General features: G+C 44.4%; 1 protein-coding gene across 1 annotated transcript; it reads right to left on the bottom strand.

The window, feature by feature from the left end:
- Positions 1-17,010: 17,010 nt before the first annotated feature.
- On the bottom strand, positions 17,011-22,018 carry PPP1R3C (protein phosphatase 1 regulatory subunit 3C). Its single transcript, XM_066600710.1, has 2 exons — positions 21,915-22,018; positions 17,011-20,016 (listed from the first exon to the last, which is right to left on the bottom strand). The coding sequence occupies exon 2, from the start codon at positions 20,013-20,015 to the stop codon at positions 19,068-19,070; it is 948 nt and encodes a 315-aa protein (XP_066456807.1). The 5' UTR covers position 20,016; positions 21,915-22,018; the 3' UTR covers positions 17,011-19,067.
- Between the last annotated feature and the right edge of the window lie 896 nt (positions 22,019-22,914).

Raw genomic sequence — 22,914 nt, 5'->3', positions numbered from 1 at the left:
TACAACTTATTTTAGCGCAGCGCTCGCAAAAAACGACATTTCAGGGAGGAGCCGTGGGGGGCGGGCAACAGCCTCCTGCGGCCTCCTCAAGACCCAATGGCACTTGTTGGCTCTACAACGAGGGCCATTGTAGGTTTTACGCCACCTGCAAGTTTAGACACGAGTGTTCTGTCTGCGGGGGCCAACACACGCTGCGGTGCGATGTTTTAGGAAGCAAAGAGCGGCCGCCAGAGCCGGTGTCAGTGGAGCGCCGAACACCGGTGAAAAGCCAGTACCTCTCCCTGTGGCTAGACAAATACCACAGGAAGCAAGAATCCTTAGACAGGGTTTTGCAGAAGGCTTCGTGATACCTTTTATGTTTCAGCCCGCGTCCACGTGGTGTCCAAACCTAAAATCGGCTACGGATAATTTAGAGCTAGTCAAAGAAAAGGTACTAAAAGAAGTAGCAGCGGGCCGCATGGCGGGCCCATTCGAGGAACCGCCTTTCGCTAATTTACGGGTCTCCCCATTGGGGCTTGTCCCCAAGAAGGAGCCCGGCAAATTTCGTTTGATACACCATTTATCCTTCCCAAAAGGGGAGTCGGTAAATGATGGCATCTCGAAGGAGGAAGCTTCGGTAGTCTACGCTTCTTTTGACCAAGCAGTATCGTTGGTAAGAAAGGCGGGAAGGCGGGCGCAGTTAGCGAAAGCGGACATCGAATCCGCTTTCCGCCTTCTCCCGATACATCCAGATTGTTTTCACTTACTCGGATGCAAAGTGGACAATCAATTTTTCTTTGACATGTGCTTGCCGATAGGCTGCTCGATTTCAAGTTACTACTTCGAGTTGTTCAGCTCCTTTCTGGAGTGGATGCTTAAGTATGAGACGGGCATGTCATCGGTGACGCATTATTTGGATGATTTTTTATTCATAGGGACGGAAACATCCGGTGCGTGCGCCTTTTTGTTAAACACATTCCGGAAATTGATGTCGCACGCGGGGGTGCCGTTGTCGGAGGAAAAGACAATGGGCCCGGTCAACAGATTGACTTTCCTGGGGATCGAGATTGATACCGAGGAAATGGTTTTCAGGTTACCACGGGAAAAAATTGCGCGGCTGCGGCAGACGGTAAAAGAAATTGCGAGCTGTAAGAAGGCCATGTTACGCCAAGTGCAGGTCTTATTGGGTTTATTAAACTTTGCTTGCAAAGTGATTCCTATGGGCCGCGTTTTTTCCAGACGGCTTTCCCTTGCGACGGTAGGCATAAAAGAGCCCCATCATTTCATACGGATCTCGCAAGGAATCAAAAGGGATCTCCATATTTGGAGAGTTTTCTTGGAATCCTTTAATGGGCAAGTGGTGTGCCCCAAGGAGGAGTGGCTGGGACCCGATCTCTGCTTGTTCGCGGATGCAGCAGGATCGGCTGGTTTTGGTGTGATTTTCCGGAACCACTGGTGCAGGGAACCCTGGCCAGTATCCTGGCTGGAGAGACGGTGGAATAAAAACATCACGCTCTTGGAGTTTTTTCCGCTGGTGGTAGCGTTGGAGTTATGGGGCGAGGAGCTCCAGGATCATAAGTTGTGTTTTTGGTCCGACAATGCGGCGGTGGTGGAAATAATTAACAGGCAGTCCGCGGCTTCCCCGCCGGTACTGGTACTGTTGAGACACGTGGTTTTGAGATGTTTACAACGGAACATACAGTATATCTACGTGCAAAGCATGTACCGGGTTACAAAAACATGGCAGCTGACGCACTCTCTCGTTCGCAGATGGAGCGTTTCAGGGAGCGGCATCCGCAGGCAGACGCCGAGGGGTACGCTGCCCGCTTTTCTTGTGGAATCTGGCCGAGCAGAGTTGCTGAAGCTAGTTAAGACATCCGTAACGGCGGGAACGTGGAACCAGTACAATGCGGTGTGGCAGAAGTGGTGGATTTGTGCAGGAGGCCGTATGGTACAGGGCGAAAGGGCTCGCTCTGCGACGCTGGACATGTTAGCGGCTTTGCGGAAAAGTCGGTCGTCGGTCGACATGGTTAAAAAACATCTTGCTGGCGTGGCATTTTTATTAAAACTTCATAGTCTGGTAGATGTTACAAAGGAATTCGTGTTTCGGCAGATTGTGCGGGGTTGGAGGAAAGACAAGGCCCGGGTGGACACCCGTCGCCCTATAACATACCCAGTTTTGTGTAAATTGTTGGAGGTGTTGAAAAGTATTTGCACGGACAGGGCGGAAGCGCTACTGTTCAGGTCTGCATTTTTGCTTGCGTTTTTTGCAACTTTGAGAATAGGTGAGCTTGTTCCCGCCAGTAGATTCAAGGCGGGAGGGCTGCTCGGTAACGACGTGATTATAGTCTAAGGGGCGTTACGAGTACGGATAAGGAAGTCGAAAACGGACATGTACGGCAGAGGGGAGTGGGTGACCGTCAGCCCACTGGGCGCGCGTTGGTGCCCAGTGGATACAGTGACACGTTATATGGCGTCCAGGCCCTTGGGCGAGCGTTTTTTGGTGCACGCTTCGGGTTTTCCCCTTACACGTTTTCAGGTCTCGTCAGTTTTGCGTAGGTCGCTACGGGCAGCAGGTGTCGACGCGTCCGATTTCGGTACGCACTCTTTTAGAATTGGCGCAGCCACATCAGCGGACGCGTGCGGCATGAGCGAAGAAGGTTTAAAGAGACTGGGGAGGTGGAAGTCTCAAGCGTACAAGTCTTACGTTAGGCCCGATCTGATGGTTGGGAACGTTCGTTGATAGTCATTTTAGCGTTAAATGTTTGTTTTTGGTTCAAGAAGAGATCGTTGCCCTTGGAACTGTTTTTGTTTTTTCTCAGTTTCGGACCCCTGGAAGGTACACATCGTGGGCCACTCATACGTATATTGGGCCCAGAAGAGGGCAGCGGTACGGCCAATGGGACTGGACTTGGGCCTTACCGGAACGTCCGTAACCTGGCACGGAGTCCGGGGGCTAAGATGGCCGGACATGTTAAGACTGGTATCGGACATTGGCAGGCTCACCCCCGGGAGAGTGGTTTTGGTCGTCCACGCCGGGGGTAACGACCTGGGCAGGTTGAAGACTCGGGACCTTCTGGTCTTAATGAAACAGGACATTTTGCGTTTCCAGGAATGTTTCCACACTGTGACTATTGTTTGGTCGGACATTGTAGCGCGAAGGCATTGGAGAGGAGCAAAAAACATGGAGGCGATTGAAAAAGGGAGGAGATTCATTAACATGAAAATGTCTCAGTTTGTGCATTCCCTTGGGGGGGGTGGCCGTGCGGCATTGGGAGCTGGAGGATCAGGAAAAAGGAGCATTGAGGGAGGACGGCGTCCACCTCAATGAGCTAGGCTTGGATACGTTTTTATCAGGGATACAGGACGGAGTGGAGGCTGCACTGGCCAAGGTCGGTGGGGTGGGACGGAATGAGCCGCAGTAATTCGGCACATCCCGTGTGGCCCGGACGTAGTCCATGCTGGTTAGGGTTAGAGAGGAAGGTTCGCAAGCCCGAGGACCGGGGCTTACGAACGTCCTCGGCGGACGATTTTACGGACAGAAATATATCAGCTTTTCAGCATGGATAGGTTTTCAGAGAAAGTTATTAACAGTTAATGTTATTTACAAGTTATTCAATAAAGCTGTGGCCTACCCCACGTTTACAGCAAGAAGTGGTAGACATTCATTTTGTTAATTAGATAAGTGAGCGGTAAGTAAGTGATTGTCCCCAGTCATCCTGAGACGGAACCGTTCGGCCAGGGAATTCCTCTTTCCTGCACCCCGAACAGAGTAGGAAAGTGGGACCCCGAGAGCAGATATGAAATGACCCTAAGCAAAGCTGTAAACCTCTTCATTGTTTTTCCAACACTCCATAAGTATCCATATATCCATAATAAACACAGTTTGTATACACAAACAGGGGCCTGATACATAGAACTAATATACACATGGCAAATCTGCCACCTAGACAATTGAGTACATAGAAGGCTCCTGCCAGAGGAGAGGCCTGTTTTAGCAGCAACACACCTTTTTCCTATTACTTATGTAAGTGAGTATAATCTTTGGGTATCCTAATGGAAGGTCTTAAAGGGGTTGTCCCACGGCAGCAAGTGGGTCTATACACTTCTGTATGGCCATATTAATGCACTTTGTAATGTACATTGTGCATTAATTATGAGCCATACAGAAGTTATAAAAAGTTTTTCACTTACCTGCTCCGTTGCTAGCGTCCTCGTCTCCATGGTTGCCGTCTAATTTTCGCCGTCTAATGGCCAAATTAGACGCGCTTGCGCAGTCCGGGTCTTCTTATCTTCTCAATGGGGCTCCGTGTAGCTCCGTGTAGCTCCGCCCCGTCACATGCCGATTCCAGCCAATCAGGAGGCTGGAATCGGCAATGGACCGCACAGAAGCCCTGCGGTCCACGGAGGGAGAAGATGCCGGCGGCCATCTTCACCGGGTAAGTAAGAAGTCACCGGAGCGCGGGGATTCAGGTAAGCGCTGTCCGGTGATCTTTTTTAACCCCTGCATCGGGGTTGTCTCGCGCCGAACGGGGGGGGGGGGGGGGGGGTTGAAAAAAAAAAAACCCGTTTCGGCGCGGGACAACCCCTTTAAGTACAGTATATCTCAGTTGAATTTATTCTGTAGAAACAGAAGTTTCATGTATTTCCTGAGCTTCCTGTTTATATATAACGGTTGCCAAAAGTTATTATGTGAGCTCCGAACAGTCTCTGAAAAAAACACATTAGTCTTGCCAACTTTTTTTTTCTTTTTCCCACTTGGGAATGTACTTTGCCAGAGGCTAAATTGGGCAGCAGCTGCACATACGCTGCAGAAGTACTGTACAGCAAGAACCACACAGCCTAAATGCTTGTAGGAGACCATACTGTAAGGCTATTTTATAGCAGCCAGGATATTAAACCTGATGGCAAAATATCCCCCCCCCCCCCAGAAAGTTCTAAACCCCGAACACTACATGCAATGTGTCACATTGTGCAACATGTTCATGACAGTATGCTTTTGTACATTCTCTTTAGCTTTGTAAGAGTGGTTTCACACTGGCGTTCAGGGAGCAGGAAAGGGGAATCTCCGCAGCCGAACAGGTCATTCTCTGGATGGAACAGAACAGTGCCTGATGGAGCACATTGGCTATAATAGGGTCTGTCCAATTTCCGCACAGCTATGCAGTTTTGGGACGAAAGAAAAAGCGCTCCATGCTGGATCTGTGACAGAACCTCTGGCTGGAGGATCCGACACAGATGTGAAACCACCATAATGTTTTTTCATTAAATGCATGGCAGATGACAGAGTTGGGGCTTACTTACATGAGCGTATATCGGCCGGTGTTTTCACGGCCGGCCAATATATGCCTCCATCTGAGCAGTTATCCCTTTTTCTTCCCCTCACCGGATCTCTGCCTCTCTCCTCCACTCTGGTGTGAGGGATGGGGCGAAGCTAAGCTCAGCTTTGTCCTGCCTACTCCCATTGCTGTCTGCGGAAAAGGGGTGGGGAGGGGGTGGTAGCTTAGCGCTGCCCTCGTCCCGCCCACTCCCATTGAAAACAGCTGGAGGGGGAGGAGAGAGGCAGAGAGCTGGTGATGGGGAGGGAAGGGGAAGACTGCTCCGATGGAAGCGTATATCGGCTGTGAAACCACCGGCTGATATACGCTCGTGCAGGGGCGTAACTATAGAGATTGCAGGGGATGCGGTTGCACCCGGGCCCAGGAGCCTTGGGGGGCCCATAAGGCCTCTCTTCTCCATGTAGGGAGCCCAGTACTATGAATAAAGCAATATAGTTGTGGGCCCCGTTCCAGGTTTTGCATTGGGGCCCAGGAGCGCTCGTGTAAATAAGCCCTTAAGCTGTTTCCCGGATGAGATTCACAAATCACGCACAGAAACAGACCGTATTGTTCTCCATGGCTCTATGTACATGTGCGATCTTTGTCTCACCGCGATGCCGTGGGAAAGAAAAATCACAGCATTGTACTATTTTTCTGCAATTTTACAGAAAACTTGCCCAATATTTGCTATGGGCTAGTTAGAAATCGCATTACACTCATATGTACGTGCGAGTTTCACACAAGTCCGATTTTTAAAAGAACTTAAAATTTTTAAAAATGTGCATGTTCAGTGATGCAATGTGATTTTTTCGTAAATTGCATTCCGCTTGCATATAAAATCGCAGTTTCACAACTGTATTTGTACATGTTTTTGCACACGTAAAATATACGCGTGCAATGTGCAGAGAATAAATCCCACTGATGTCAGTGAACGTGTTTTGTGCTCACATTTCATGCAAAAATAGGATCTGCTCTGTTTTTTTACATATTCCGCAGCAAAGAACTCCATAGAAGTCTATGGTAGGTGCGCAAATGAGAACGAAAAAGCACAATACAATTCAGTGATAAACAGAGCACATCTGGATCTCATTAGGTTAAATAGCCTTTAAACATGGGCAGGGGTGTGAACAGACCCTGGGTGCACAAAAGGTACAGTACTATGTGCCAATACGCACGCAAATCAACCAAGTTCACTGCGCAAATACGTTGCGCTGAAGTGTACACAATTGCCTATATGGTCGGTTGAAGAAGCCCTAATACACATGCTGTTTCGTCAGATTTAGTTTTTCCAGCAGGAACATTGAAAACACATTTAGAATATACCACCAAGGGCCGGACCTCTAGAACCCCCATCAAATCCCAGGATTAAGGCGGGCACAACACTGGGTGACTTCTTCACCAGCTCCTTCAGAGACAGGAATTGCAACACAGCCTCATTGACTTGTAATTCTCTGCACAGTGACTGGTTAAAGGGTTTGTTGTTCAGGCTGAGGCATCGGTAAGACGGGCGTTTTTGCATGCGATTTGCGGATCGCATGACGGATGCGCATCCGCAAATCGCGTGACCGGGGCCGACGATTCGCCGAAAAATCTGCAGCTAGCAGCGTTTTCGGCGAAATGGGCCCGATCAAAGAAGTGCTGTCCGCTGTTCGCCCATTGAATTCAATGGAGCCGGCAATACAGCCGGCTCCATTGAAAGCAATCGGTTGCCGGCGAGCGCTGGATGAATTTTCGGGAAGGGCTTAAAAATATAAGCCCTTCCCTTAAAAGCATCCTGAAATGTGTAAAAATAAAAAAAAATTATACATGAATGGGTGAGTGAGAGCTTCCTCTGATTGGTGAGGGCTCTGACCAATCAGAGGCAGCCCATTCAGCAGGCGGGGATTTTAAGAGGTGAGTATTGCAGAGAGGTGAGTATTGATTTTTTTTTTTTACTCTTTTAAATCCCTGCCTGCTGAATACTACACAGAGCAGTTCAGGAGAACTGCCGGCCGGCCGCGGCTGAACTCCGGCTGCAGGGAAAAGGTGAGTATACATTTTTTTTTTTATTTTTACACATTTTAGGATTATTTTCAGGGAAGGGCTTATATTTTTAAGCCCTTCCCGAAAATTCATCCCATGTTCGCCGGCAGTCCATTGCTGTTACAGCTGTGGCAGAGGAGAACGATCTTTAGTATATGTTCTCAATGGGCTCGGTGCTGCTGTCGCCGGCCCCATTGAGCGCATATATAGAACACAATGATGCGCAGAACGCACATAGGCGCGTTCTGCGAATCGTTGTGTCCTATCATTGATCGCACATCCGCATAAAAAGCAGACATGTGACCGATCCCATTGGGATGCATTTGGTCTATAGATCTGCAGATCGCAAGCGCGTCTGCAGATCGGACCAAAAAACGGTCGTGTGACCCAGGCCTTAGAAAAACATGACTGTTTTCTTCCAAACACAGCGCCATCCTTGTCCGTGGACTGTGTCTGGTATTGCAGCTCAGCTCCCATTTATTTCAATTGACCTGATCTGCAATACCATACACAACCTTATGGACAAAGATGGCGCTTTGTTTGGAAGATTGCAGCCATGTTTTTCTAAGCCTGGACAACCCATTTAAGAGCACGGTGCAAATAAAAAGTCAATAGCAATGCGGTCTCTTTTCTCATCATTGTTGGAGCCCTTTCTAGTTAGATGCAGAATAACTTGCTGCATAACCCTGCCGACCATGGGAAATGTTACCTTCTCTTAAAGGGGTTTTCCTATGACTTAAAATCGCCTCACAACCACTTTGTACTTCTTGGTTCTTACTGACCAGAACACAGGACTGCTGTAGGCAATCACTCGCTATAGAAGGTTACTGCTGTGGCCAGTGATTGGCTGCGGCCTTCACATGTCCTGGTCAGCAGCAACCAGGAAAGACTGAATGTCTTGGAAGCAATTTTATGCTGTGGGAAAACCCTTTTAGGGCTTTAGGGGTCCTTCACATAAGCATATGCGCATTTGCACCTGCCTTTAGCACAACTTTTTTGCACCCTGAACAAGACTTTTTGGTGCTTGTATGTTCATATTTTACTGTACTGTACTTTCCCACCAGCAGGACATATTCATTTATGCACGGCACAAATGACATACTGTCATAGTCTAATGAGTTCCATATGTGTTCTCCTACGTGCGTTTTGCACCCCCCCCCCCCCCCCCCCCGCCTCGCCCATTGACTTCTATGGGGATCTTTGGTGTACAAATGTGCAGAATAGTAGAGCATGCTGCATTTTTTTGCATGACCAAAGTCTGTACGCAAGATATGAAAATGTGAACAAACCCATTGAAATCAATAGGTTAAATTCTCTGCGCATTGCGCGTGTAAATGTTACATGCACAAATATGCCCATGTAAAGGAGCCTTTAGTAAGTAAAGACCTTACTAGTCTTCTATGGACATTGGGTTGTAGTGAGATTGCTAGATCAGTCTCGCTCTCCCCACAGCCAGCCTTCCTGCCATCCCTGAGAAAAATGTTATCAGCCGGTGGGAATTTATTGTGCATGACTATGTTTGATGTAAATAGCAGATGTTTTTTCTTATATTTTTGTACAATCCTTATTTTTGCTCTATTTGCAGTTAGCAAAAAAAAGAGAACCTTGCAAGAAAGAAGTTGGTACAGCAAGCTGGTGCCCACTGGCGCTGTGTAGACCGGCATATGAGATTGTTATGTACTGGTATCATTATTACAGTAGCATGCCTGTGTCTTATCAATCTACCATAAACTGCGGCTGAGCCCTACTTTCATACAAATATTGGCGTTGTCTAGCCATTTAGATTTATTAGCATTTGGATTATTACTTTGTTGCTGCTCACTCCATAGATATATCTCTTCACCGCACAGTCTGACACATCCTATTTAGAGATGAGCGAACGTGTCCGTAACGGACACATCCGCACCCGGACACCGGCTTTAGCGAACACTGGAGTGTTCGCGCGTAAGTGTCCGGGTGCCGCCGGGGGGCGGGGAGATGCGCGGCGGCGCGGGCAGCAGTAGCGGGGAACAGGGGGGAGCCCTCTCTCTCTCCCTCTCCCCCCCGCTCCCCGCCGCACCCCCCCGCGCTGCCACGGCGGCCCCCGAACTTTTTCGCCCGAACACCGAGGTGTTCGCAAAGTTCGGTGTTCGGGCGAAAAAGGGGCGGGGCCGAACGTGTTCGCTCATCTCTAATCCTATTCATAACATCCTATTAATACAGATGCACAGAGCTGCTGGATCCTGGCCCATAGGATTCTGTTAGGAGTAAAATAGATCGGGCAAGCTGGAATTTTCCTGCTTATTTGCTACCGGGCAGCACCCGATTCTTTAGAAACCTCTGCTTCCACAGAATAAAAATTGGTAGCTGAGCTCCATGCACACTCTTTGTCGAAAAAAATCCATCATCTAGTAGAAGGTGTTATTTTGATGCATGCAGTTCCATCTCAGGTAGACATGCAAATGATTAGAGATGTGACGTGATTAGATGAACGGTCTTGACACCTGAAGCCCCAAAAGTGGTTCACCCCATGGATTATAGAAAGTCTCTCAGAGGCTACTTGTGTATATTGAACCATTTTTTCCATTTGTGTAGAGCTTGTTCATCACTAGACGCTTCTACGACGCAAACTAAAGAAATTTCGCCCAGGTAGCAGAGTTTGAGAGGAGCGCATTATTGGAATGCGAAAAGCTGGTTGATCATGTCAACGAATTCCCCACCACCTGTGCTGTTGTAACCAGACTATTAGGAGGTGTTAGAACCAGATGGTAGGGAATTTGTCGTGTGAGGGCATGTACACAAGGCGAACGGGCTCAGGACACCCTCGACAGACCACCAGTAAAGAGGATTGTCTGATCATGCAACAAGCCATTGAGATATGGCTTCATCGCTACCGGCCCCTCTGTCTATCAGAACCATTTCCAGTCATTTGGCTGAAGGACATTTGGTCTCAAGGCGCCCATTACATATACAACCTTTGACACCCACCTACCATTGTCTCTGTTTGCAGTGGTGTTGTGAACAACCAATCTGGACTGCTATGAAGTGGAACCACGTTCTCTTCAGCAACTAATCCAGGTTTAGATTAGGCACTAGTAGTAGTGGGACAATGACCGCTCAGAGATATGTTCAGGACATCCTGCAGCCACATGTATTGCCTCTTATGGCGGTTTCCAAGAGGCATTTCCCAGCGGGATAATGCTCGGCCGCATACACAAGGGGGTCACAGGAATGTCCCCACAACATTTTCACACTTTTGTAGTTGCTTGGTCACCAGATTTATCATCAATAGAACATGTATGGGACCATCTGGGACGCCAGCTTTGCCACCCTACAAATTCGCACAATCTAGGGACTCAGTTACAGCAAATGAGGATATAAATTGTCACTCAAAAAAACTTTCAGTCCTCTGTCATTTTATGTCTATGGCCTATGGCTGCATCTCCTCCTGCTGTCCTGCTGGCCACACGTTTGATATCTGTCAGCCAAGCTCGCATCTAGCTGACGGCTACACCTTCCGACCTCCTGTCATTTTAGATATCATGATCTCAAATCAGCAGGAGACATGCAGAATTTACACATTATACCTACATATTAAATTACAAGTGAAACAATGTAAAATGCTTTGCATTTTAGTAGCTGTTGGCTTCTGCAATGACCTTGAGCATGGAGAGAACATAATCAGCCACTGTGTGCAACCGTTCCAAACTAACGTCAAAAAGCTGCCTTTGTCTATTGTCTGGTAAGGTTACCTGAAGGAGGAGGCTTTTAAACTTTGCTGTGCAACTGTATTTTCTTTGCTAAAGTCATGGTATTTTTGCAGGAAAACTAATATTTAAGTTGGACATAGATGCAGTGATTTACAACTCCATGAAATCTTACTATACATTGATGGCCATTTCTTGTGAAGCGGGTGCGTACAACACACATGAAGCTAGAACTTTCGGAATCTTAGGAGGTAAAATCTTCAACAGAAGATAATACAAAAGGTTCACACTTGAGGAGTGGTTATTACTGGGTCCACCACCACTGCTAAGTCTTAAAGATTGCAGACTCTGCAGAGGAATCTGTTCTTGTTGTGACATGATAGGACTGTGTGGATCTGAATGGTGTGTTGTCCAACAAGAACACAATCGTCACCATCTATTTTAAAGGGGTTGTCCACTTTGTACAATTACTTTTGGTTAGAATGGTCTCCTGATCCTGGGCTATCCTGTGGACATGTAAGCTGCTTTCCCTACACTAGCGAGCACTGCTGTGATTGTGAGAGATCTCGTGTAGGTTCGCATTTAGTAAGGAATGGGACCCGACTCTTGGCCTCCATAGCAGCTGCATGAGCTGACTCTACGGTACATATGCCCTTGATTAAAATTTCTTACTACTTGTCTTTCTCAAGGAGAAAGGAATGGCTGAAACGCAATATATAAATGTTTATGCCAAGTTTAAAACAATAGACAATGCAAAACGTGTCCAACCTATGAAACAGAATGTTCAATGAAGGGTGAGCGTCGCACGTTCTGTTTAAAATGCCCTGCATCTAATGTGAAAGAACACAGTGACTGTATGAGCCGTAGTAGATTTGCAAAATAACTTATGACAGCTTCTGTAGTATATTATAGTAAATCTTAGGGACATAGCTAAAGGCTCATGGGCCCGGGTGCAAAAGTTTATCTTAGGGCCCCCCAACTTCTCGTAATCCCTTAATGCAGAGGTGTAACTTGAAGCTACTGGGTTCCAATGCAAAACTTGTAACAGGGCCCCCAACTATAATGCTTTATACATAGTACTGGGCTCCCTATATGAAGAAGAGAGGCCTTATGGGCCCCCTAAGGCTCCTGGGCCCGGGTGCAACCGCATCCCCTATAGTTACAATACTGGTAAGTCTGTCATGTTGTGGAAGGTCATACACTCTTCCAATAGCCCCTATACACGTTTTGGAAAAGTGGTGAGTGCAGCAAAAAAAAACTAACAGAGTTGCAAATTTTTGCACAAAAAATTATGGCTTGTTTACACCAGAAAAGTGATGCAACTAGCTTGATAAATTTCCTGCAATGTGCTTTTCTGTGAATTTTTAGTTTAGACAAGAGTCATAGTATGTGTTTTCTTCACCAAGGGGCAAAGATACAGTTCACTACCTGAGCCCTATATGCAAATACCCTGACCAAGGCAGAATAACTTGCTGCCCCCCCAGCACCTGAAACACATGTACTACACCCCTAGTTTACACCATTCGCTTTCCCAATTTTCTTCTAATCGTTTTTCTTCAGTGCCCTAATATTAGGTCTGAGGGTATAAAGTTTCTCCTTGAGGAGAGTGCCAAGTTTGCATAGGGAGTCTTATATAGACCATGTGGAATGACATTTGTCTGGGATGATTTAATGAATCTTACATTGAATAGGGGGTTGGGCCTAATGACCCTGGAGGTCCCTTCTAACACTACCATTCTATGTAATGCTCCTAAGAAAAAAAGTATCCAAACAGGGGATGAAAAAATGCCTAAAAGTACTCTAATATTAAATTTTATCTTTTTTTAATAAATTATATCCACACCTATTAAGAGTGCTAAACCTTAGACCAGGCAGTAGGTGCCTGGTTAGTAATGATGAGCAAATAGTTTTACCTAACTGGATTTGCCAATATATTACATTGATAGAGTAATTTATTGATTCCAACCACTGATTACAAACTTTGGACTCTTTAATTTTTCCTGTGATGGCACTGAATGGACACTGGAACACATACTGATTGGTAACCCCACAGATTACAGCTGATTGCAAAGGGTATCAGTAAATGGATATCAGTTTAACGGCAGGGCTGGACTATCAGTGGTGCACTTAGAGCACTGGCTCCAGGGATATCTGACATTTAGGAGGGCCCTCAGCTGCCCATTCTCTGGTGAGCTTAGGGGGGGGGGGGGTCTTCAACACTGGTTCTCAGTGGTTCAGCAGATCTAGTGAGAAGCAGTGAGGTTCTTTTCCTGTCCACTAGTTTAAAAAAAAAAAAACATTTGCACCCATTGCATGCTCCTCAAGTAGGTCTGGACTGTATGTTCTGTCTTTCGGGTATGTGTACATGATCGTACACATGACCAGCACTAGTTAATCACTGGGCTCAGAACCTGAGATTAGGGATTGACCAGTGCTGGCCACATGTCCAACACGTACCGGCACTACCTAGTAGTAAGAAGATACAGTCTGGATCAGCTTGATGACCATGCAACAAGTGAGAATGATGATTCTTTTAAAACCAGAACACAAAGAGGCACCATTACTATTCTGGGGGCCAATGAAAAGGCATTATTACTTTTACGGGTGCAAAAAAAGTGGTATAATTCATTTTGTGGGCCAGTAAAGGGGCATTATTACCTTCATGGAGGCAGAAAAGGGGAATTATTAATCATGAGTGCAGAAAGAAAGCATTATTATTCGTGGGGGCAGAAAAGGGGGCATCATTACTTAAAGGGCAGAAAATGGGGCATTTTTGATTATAGGGGCAACATCACTACTGATGGGATCAGTAAAGAAGGCATTACTAGTGATGGGGCAGAAAAGTGGGCATTTATACTGTTTGGAGTGCGCTAGAAGTAGCGCTTACTGTGTGGAACATATTTACTGTCTGCGGCACTATGCATTCTTTAGAGCTATGGTAAATGTAGGGAGGGTGATGAAAAATAAGGAGCCAAAGATTTCAGTGTGTCAGATTCTGCAGAGTCAAAATATGGCTAGAGAAGTCATCATAACGGTCTTGGCCTGGATAGACAACCAATCAGAGATGAGACCACCTGCAATCACTGGAGGTAACTGCACTATAATCACTATCACTGTGTACAGCTGGTATCTGACTACTATTTTAAGATATACTATTACTGTGAAGGGATCATTGAGATGGGCAATGTGAATAACAAAAGTTTTCTATAGACAAGTCTACAGAACTGTAATTGAGACTGAAAATGCAATGACAACTGGCAATGCCAACAGGGAATAATTTATGTAATTCATCAATATATCGCCATACATTTCACACTTCATGTCTTATAATGCCTTCTAGTGATGTTATAATAAAACATTAGCGTAGGCAGGAGGGAGTTCCTAGCCCTACAGTTAAGGGATAAAAGGGCAGTGAGCCAAATTAGGTTTAAGATTTCCCAGCTTAGAATGACTCATGGCATGCACAGCCAGCAATCAGGTATCCAATAAGTGACTTTTCCTGTCCTTAATTGGAGATGATATCACTTTCCCACACAAGAAGTAGATAACGATGCATGGTGGCTATAGAGGTCTTCTGACGTGTTACCCTACATGCCATAATAAGTGTGTCAGGCCTTATCTCACAGTCCAGACTTAGTGGTGAATATGATGAAATGGCATTTTGAAATGATATTAATGTCTTGAGGATTGCTGTTGGTTTCCCCTACTTTCCCATCAGCAACAAATATACCATATGTTTGACAGATGCAAATTCCCAAACAAGTGTCACACTGTCATCACGTTTTGGGACGGACTGCATGAAAATCCACTCAAATGTCAACAGCAAGCAGATAGGATTGGGACACTTCTGAATTTAGGGATTATGGGGAAAGGTGACAAATACCCTACCTGTTATTTGTAAGGTGGCCATCCGATTGGTATTAAATCATAAGTAAACAGCCAATAAAACATCATGTAATTAAACAGCAATACAAGATGAGTAAAACGAATGACATACAAAGTTACTCAACTTTACTGTACAGGGGGTGGACAAAAATATTGAAACACTGCATGAAATGCATGGGATAATCATTAGCAATGAGGTTGCCTTTTGATCTCTGCTTGGCTGAGAGCTTTCCTGCCAAATTTGTGTTTACTTCACCTCTTGCCCTGCTTTGGGTGGTTTTGGGAGCAGCTGGTAACAGCAGCTGAGTGGCTGAAACTCCTGACCAATGGAACCTTGTAGTCCGGGCAGATGTTCACGTCTGCCTGGCAGCATCTGTGTCATATTACCTCCACTTAAAATCGGTCTCTGCATGTCCCATTGAAATATGATTTATAATCAGTTTAGTTTAAGGCACGCATTTTGTATGCCGTTTCCATATTTTTGTCCACCCCCTGTATGTCACCTCTTAAAGGAGTTTTCCCAAGGGATATCATATTACTAGTTTCCATCAGTTGTTAATCAGTGGGCATCTAAAAGCCCCCATACATATTAGACAAAAGTCATCTGAACCCATTAACTCAGGCAACCATCGCATGTATATGGCAGCCACCCAACTTTCCCCAAAACAGATGATGTCAGAGAAAACTTAAATTTTAACGCCCGACCCTTTTGTTATTTCTGGAGATAAGCAGATGGGGGAGGTGTCTGGTAACAGGTTAACTACTAGGATCCTCTTCGGAGTAATATAGCTCTATTCACATTAATAGGGGCATGCCGCAGTTTTCTTCTCTTTGATTGACTAATGGTAATAAGTAGAACTGGAAAAGTCTACAAATAAGGTCTGCGTGTCGAGATTGATGTTCACATTGAATCTTCTGGCTCAAAAATGGCATAGCATAGAAGAACGCAGTGCATTGGCTATTGCAAATATAATATACAACAACAAGATTTTATAAAAGTTTTTTTTTGGTTGTATTATAAATAATAACTATTATATATAACACCTGTACATTAAAGGGGTTGTCAAGAGATTTTTTTGCAGACATGGTTCCACTCTTGTCCATGGGTTGTGCCTGATAATGCACCTGGAGGTGGCAAACACATTAGATGAATGTTGAATGAACCAGCTGATTTCAGCAGGGTCAGCTGAGTATTTAAGGTGTGTGGTAGTGTCCCAACTCTCCCTTAATGGCATGTTGAATTTAAAAGCCTGGTCCTTCATTCCCAATGAAAATTGGTCCCCACCAGAGGTGTCTAACAGCTGCATATTCCCTTCATCCCATAGCAAAGATATTCATACTTGGCCGAGGTCTGGAGTAATAGATCTTAGGTGAATGCTTGTTTGGCAGGCAGCTATCTAAAAGTTGGAACACTAGACGCAGCCTAAAGAGTGGCACTGTGTCTACGCAGATATGATATATAAGCCTAAGGTACCTTTACACGGTATGACAGCTGCGCCACCAACTATCGTTCCTTTGCTTTACACTGGAGTGAATAGTTCAAATGAATGGAGGTGGGGGATCATTCTGGCCCGCCTGCCTGCCTCATAGATTGAGCCACTCCTATTTACACCGAGCGAGAGGTCGCTCAGCAGTCGTTCCATTTCAGTGCACTGAAACGGAACGACTAGCGACCGCTGAGCGACTTCTCACTCAATGCCCTGTTGGGGGCCGTGTGTACACGAGCGGACAGTCGCCTAAAATCACTGATTTGAGCAATTTTTGGGGCGCCTATAGACCTGTGTAAAGACAACTCCTTTAAGAAACACTGGGTAAAACTTATATACTCTGTTTCATCTTATGACTAGTACAGGACCTAAGGGGTCGGTAGATGACACAGGAATTCACAGATCACAATAGAGAGAATCCCTGTCATGCACTCCACCCTCCGGCCTGGTAACGGGCAGAATACAGTTTTGCCCCTAGGGTTTCTTTTAGTCACAAAGAGCTAAACTATTTGAAGCAGCTAGCATTAGATATAAGGTGCGTAGTCTGATTATAAAGACTCTGTTATGTTAAGACATATTTGCCATTTTTGATTTTCTCATTCAGCTGGAAATAAAAGCAATGAAATAATCAGATTTTAGAAAAAACTTAATTTATTGCCAATAACATTTGTATGATACAGTGACAAACCTTTACAGTAGGAAACATACTTAACAACCATTCACCATGACATTGCTTAACACTCATCAACTTTTTGTAATATAAAAATAGTTCTGTCTACTTTCTCTCCTTTATAAAGTGACATAGGTTTCAAAAACTCATGTGCATTTTCTAATATTTCCCTGACATTTACATACATAAGAAATGGCGGTCATTCCCAGCAAGTATCACAGTTCATTTCACAGACTCATCGGGAATACCTCCCTTTTTTTCCCCAGAATTTAACTTCGAAGCCTGAAAAATGATACAAAAATATAACTGCTTTGCCTAAGTCTTAAAAACTCCAAAAAGTGCACAGAATGACATTTTCATGAATCATTCACAAAGCAGAAATAGACACGAAAAGCAGAGGCATCATTTGAAGCTCCTGGGCCCTACTGAAAAACCTGGATCAGACCCCCCCACCTATTATGTGCCATTTATAATAATGTATTCTTACGTGGCGCATAGGCCTTTGGCCCCCTCAGGCTGCTCTGTCTGCACCCCCTATAGTTACAACCACGATGAAAAGTTGTCATTGACCAAAAAATTACAAATCCGGCAATGCATTGAGTAGTTACCAAAACACGAACATTTACATTCTTCAGGGAAAGAAATTAGATGTTTTTGAGGGATTGCCTACGCATGTGCAAAACATCACTACAATCAGACCATCCTTTATTTAAGGAACCTACGATTCTATTAAATACCAAAATTCACAAAAAGATGCAAAAATTCTTACCTTCAATATGAAGGATTTGGATTTCATAACTTGTGTAATTCTGTCATATACTCAGTAGATATAAAATTGTTACAGATGGGATACAAATTATATCTTTTATAGTAAATTTCCAAATTATAAACCTAATTCTTGTGCTGATTTAACACAAAGTTCCAATTGTTGATAAAAAAATTGGAAGATGTTCACAGAGCAATTACTACAGAAGTGGTGGAATACAAGTTGGCTTATGTGTATACTTTTGTATGGCACAGTATAACTAAAAAATACAATTCTAGTACACCACCTAAAATTATGCATATTTGCTTTGGCATAATTTAAAGGCACTTCTTGCATTGAGGTGATCAGATAAATATGGAATTATCCAGGATTAGAAAAATATGTCCGCTTTCGACCAAAAGCAGTGACACAGCTGTCAACAGATTGAGTGAGACATTTCAGTTCAGCCCTGTTCACTAAAATGAAGCTGAGCTGCAATAGCAGATACCATCCATGGACGGGTATGACACCGTTTCTGGAAAAAAGCCGCCATTTTTTTCTAATGCTGGACAACCCTTTGAAGAACTAAGAATCTGATCGTATTATTTCTCTCATAGTAAATGGTATATAAGCTCAATAATTTTAGTACTGCTCACGTTTGTTGGATCCGTAGTGCTTACAGATAGTGTTCTACCAGTTTGTCTTCATTTTCTACCAGTGGCTTAAACATAAGATATTGCATGGTGATGGCAGGCCTATGTTTAGTTGAACTTAATCGTATCACCTTCAGAACCCATCTGTAATTATAAAGGTCTAGTTTTTGGAAACTTAACCTCAAAGCTTGGACAAAAGTTCCCTTTGGTTGAACCCTATCGTCATGACCTACCTACCTGTGGATACTGATCAGCCTTTCCTCATCTCATCATTTCAGTAGTTTTATATTTAGTCAGCCTATATCTCAGCATCTCAACAAGCAAAAATCATGTCTCCACTGTTCATAGGGTTACATGACCCCGACATACCTTCTTATCCACTATATACCGTTATACGTACGCTGTAGTTGGCCTACAGAGAGTGATAGCTACTCTAAAGCTGATCAGGGATTTAAAGGTGCTTTCAACTTTAACAATTTGCTTAATGACAAAGCTTTTCACCTGTTAACTGTTCTGCGCTGACACTGTTACATAACATGGGATTTGCTTATAATGTGCTTTTCGTCCTCAAAGGCCTTTAAATCCTTTTTTAATGATGAAGCACTAAGGCCATGAATTGTGTTCACCAGTATGGGGAGGTGTTCCCCAGTCTACCCCAACTCTGCCATTCAGGATGCAAACCAAGGGATGTTTTGGGGGTTCCAAACTGATCTAAGTCATTTTCTGGCTTGAAACTTTGTGATTTGTAGGAGGTTATGCCTGTTTTAGTTAAGGTGTTGGTCTGCACCCCATCTGATTTCCACTCTGCATGAACTATAGTGTAGTTCTGTCCATCATTATTGTCCCAGAATACCTGTCCTCCACTCTCGTAGGATATGCAGAACTCAATTTTCTCATGACTGGGAATGTTGGGAGGCAGGTCTACAGCAAAAGAGAATGTGTCAGTGTCTGTGCCTCCATATACATTGTTCATGTAGACACAGTCAACATCTGTGTAGGTTTTCCAGGTGCTAAAAGTTAATCGCACCTTGACTTTTTTTTCAAAGCTCAGATTTTTGACTTTGATGGTGCCTGCAATGGACCTCTCCTGAAGGCTGCAATTCTCCAGACATACAAAGTTCTTTTGTATTTTATTACGAAACTGAAGATAATCAGCAGACGGCTGGGTGAATCCCAAGATCAAATTCTTTTCTTCATGCAATTTTAGGCTGGCGGTGATACCTTCAAGATCGATGAGATCAAACTGGAGGTCAACAGCAGGTTCGTCTTGAAACTCGGAAAACACATGTACTGATGTCAAGGAGAGCCCTTTAGAATCGGCAAAGACGACTTTCTTTTTAGCTCGGGATTTGGATCGGTTCCATTCATTGTTCCTGGAATCAGATTCCTTCTTCAAAGAAAGGCATGGCCTTAGTGGCTTAAATCGATTCACAAAATTTCTCCCCCTGCAGTCATCGTAGGGGCTGAGAAACTTCTTTAATGGAGGAGAATGCGCTAAGCATATCCTCACCGCAACATCAACTGGCATGATCGACCGTGGAAGAGTACGAGGTTCCAGTATTTGGATCATTCTGGGGAAAAAAAAAATATATAATCGTGGATGTTATTATGCACTGCAACAATGTAAAAGGCTTATGGTGCAACAGTAGCGAACAAGAATGACATACGGTATAGATGTTGAGTAAAGTTCTACAGTACAGCGTCATACTTCTCTTGCACATTTACTGCTTCCTTTTTTCAACCCTTGCAAGATTCAGCAATGCATCTTGGAGACAGTAAATATTCAAAACCATCCATAAAGTCTTGGAATAGACCCAAAGTCAACTACAATTTAGTATTACTTGTGCTGTGTTACCGAGTGCACATAGAATGAAACACAACACTTCTGGCATAGGAATGCTAACATGAGATAGGTAGACTATTTTATCACCAGACGTTCTAATACATGTCTGACTTAGGCAGCAAAGGTCAACCGGTGCATGTAGTTCACTCTGCAAGAATCCACAGCTGCTGCAGAACCTCTTGAGTTATATGCACACAACATTCTATTCTCAATACTGTGTTACAGAGCAAGTTGAAGGTCAGTACTGGTAATACTGTCTACAAAACAATTTCACAGCCCAGATAACAGACCAGTCCAACTTACCTACAACAGTCCATCAGTTTAGAGCGGTAGTTCCCAAACTGTGTCTCTAAAGCCGTTTTGAAACTACAACCCCCAATATGACTCTGCTGTCTGGGCATGCTGGGAATTACAGTCTCACAACAGTTAGAGAGCCACAGGTTATCCTGCGTCAGGGTTATCCCTATGGGGCTTGAATTCAGCATCTGTTAAAATCTTTACTTCAAATCAGCAAGATTCAATTCCGCAGCGGAAAACCTTTCAGCTGTGGAATTAAGAACAAATTGCAGAATTTTTCTTGTAGCTTTCTAGCATACAAGAGATGTAATTCTGCAAGTAGGTCTATGGGAAAAAAGTCGCAAGACGTTCCGTAGAACATATTCCACAGATGAAGACACGAAAATTCTGCATCTGCACTGCGTCCTGCGGGCAATTCTGTACAGTGTGCAAGGTCACTAACAAGCAGGAGCCAAACAATATGAAAATCCGAACGTCAAGTCAATTTCCATGTAACTAGATGCAAATGGAGACAGAACAAGGTTCCATAGTTTAATCATTTGCCATCTGCAATATATATATATATATATACACATGCATACATTATATATGTACACTCTAAACTTGTAGCTACAGTTAAAACAATTGTTCAGATCCTAGTAGACATGATTTCAGTTTTAACTCTTGCATTGCCAGGAAAGGAATATTTTCCAAGAATAGATCTGCTAACCAACGGAATACATATGGCTCACGCTATACATTACTGATCATATTGCACAAATTATTAGTGGATCTATGGTAAAACATATGAAGACCACAACTATATACTGGTTCACAGCTTCTTAATACTAAGTACCATATTATGTATTCTGTTCAAAACTGGCCAAGTTTTTAAGTTTTTTTCAGTTTGGCTCCAATCCTATTGCAAACTTTTCATTTTTTTTTAGTTACAGGATTGTCATAAGAATATTTTCACTTTCTGCATATGCTCAGTCCAAAGCAGAATGAAAAGTCACTATTCAATTAGTGTCATAAAAGTAAAATACATGTAAAAATATTAAATGCAATGAACTACATTTCCATATTCTTTTGCAATGGGTATTACTTGCCATAATCCCTATGCATGTAGATTATATAATCCCTTATGCAAGTAATGACAATCAGAACTACGCAAAATAGCAAATTACTGCTATAATTTCACTGTAAATGAAGTAGAAGTTTGTTACAAAGTGACACTTTTGCAGCAGTTGTCACCAGTGTACTTTAAGTGAGGCTACATCAGTCTTTATTAAGTGCACAGTGTGCAGCTACAGTATGCATCTAGCAGAGAGGTGTGAGTGTGAGAGCTACCTGCAGTGAGAGCCCAGCTCAGGATCCTCCTCTCCAGGACTGATGCGGATGGTGGTCTGAGCCGGCTGGATATTAGCAGCGGGACAGTCCCCTTCGCGTGATGGAATCCCAGCAGCCAATCAGAGCTCAGCTCACGTCTCCTCCGACCAATCAGAGCAGCGCCGACCTGACAGTGCGAACGTGATCCGGCCGTCTGCACTGAGTGACACGGAGTCCAAGGAAGGAGGTTATCGGGAGGGGGATCGGGAGCCGCAGCGGTCACCGGGGCGTTTACTCAATCGATTCCTTGTTGGGGCTGGAAGAGAATAGAGAATACTGTTATGTTATATTATGTGCAGCACTACAGTACTGTAGGACGACAGATCACTGTCCCAGGGTGCAAGACAGTCTGCAGCTACTCTGTCAACCCCTCCTGGCAATATACACTTATGGTCAAAAACTTCAAGTAACTAGAAGGAGTTGTCAGACTGGGAAGAAACTTTATATGTGTGATTGTAACGGTGAAATAAGTGATTACAATATAAGAGCAAAAGGGTCATTTATTGTGGAAAATTGAACACTTGAAGGGAGGCTCTAGTACCCTGTTGTACTGCCTCTAGCTTGGATACAAGATGTGATACGGGAGGGCATGGGGGCTCTAGTACTCTGTTGTACTGCCTCTAGCTTGGATACAAGATGTGATACGGGCAGGCATGGAGGCTCTAGTACCCGCTTGGGCCGCCTCTAGCTTGGATACAAGATGTGATACAGATGGGCATGGAGGCTCTAGTACCCTGTTGTACCGCCTCTAGCTTGGATACAAGATGTGATACGGGTGGTCATGGAGGCTCTAGTACCCTGTTGTACCGCCTCTAGCTTAGATACAAGATGTGATACGGGCAGGCATGGAGGCTCTAGTACCCTCTTGGGCCGCCTCTAGCTTGGATACAAGATGTGATACGGGTGGTCATGGAGGCTCTAGTACCCTGTTGTACCGCCTCTAGCTTAGATACAAGATGTG

This window comes from Eleutherodactylus coqui, chromosome 4 (assembly GCF_035609145.1).
Source record: "Eleutherodactylus coqui strain aEleCoq1 chromosome 4, aEleCoq1.hap1, whole genome shotgun sequence".
Taxonomy (NCBI): domain Eukaryota; kingdom Metazoa; phylum Chordata; class Amphibia; order Anura; family Eleutherodactylidae; genus Eleutherodactylus; species Eleutherodactylus coqui.
Note: the sequence above shows the minus strand (reverse complement) of the source record. Positions and strands in the feature narration are given on the sequence as shown.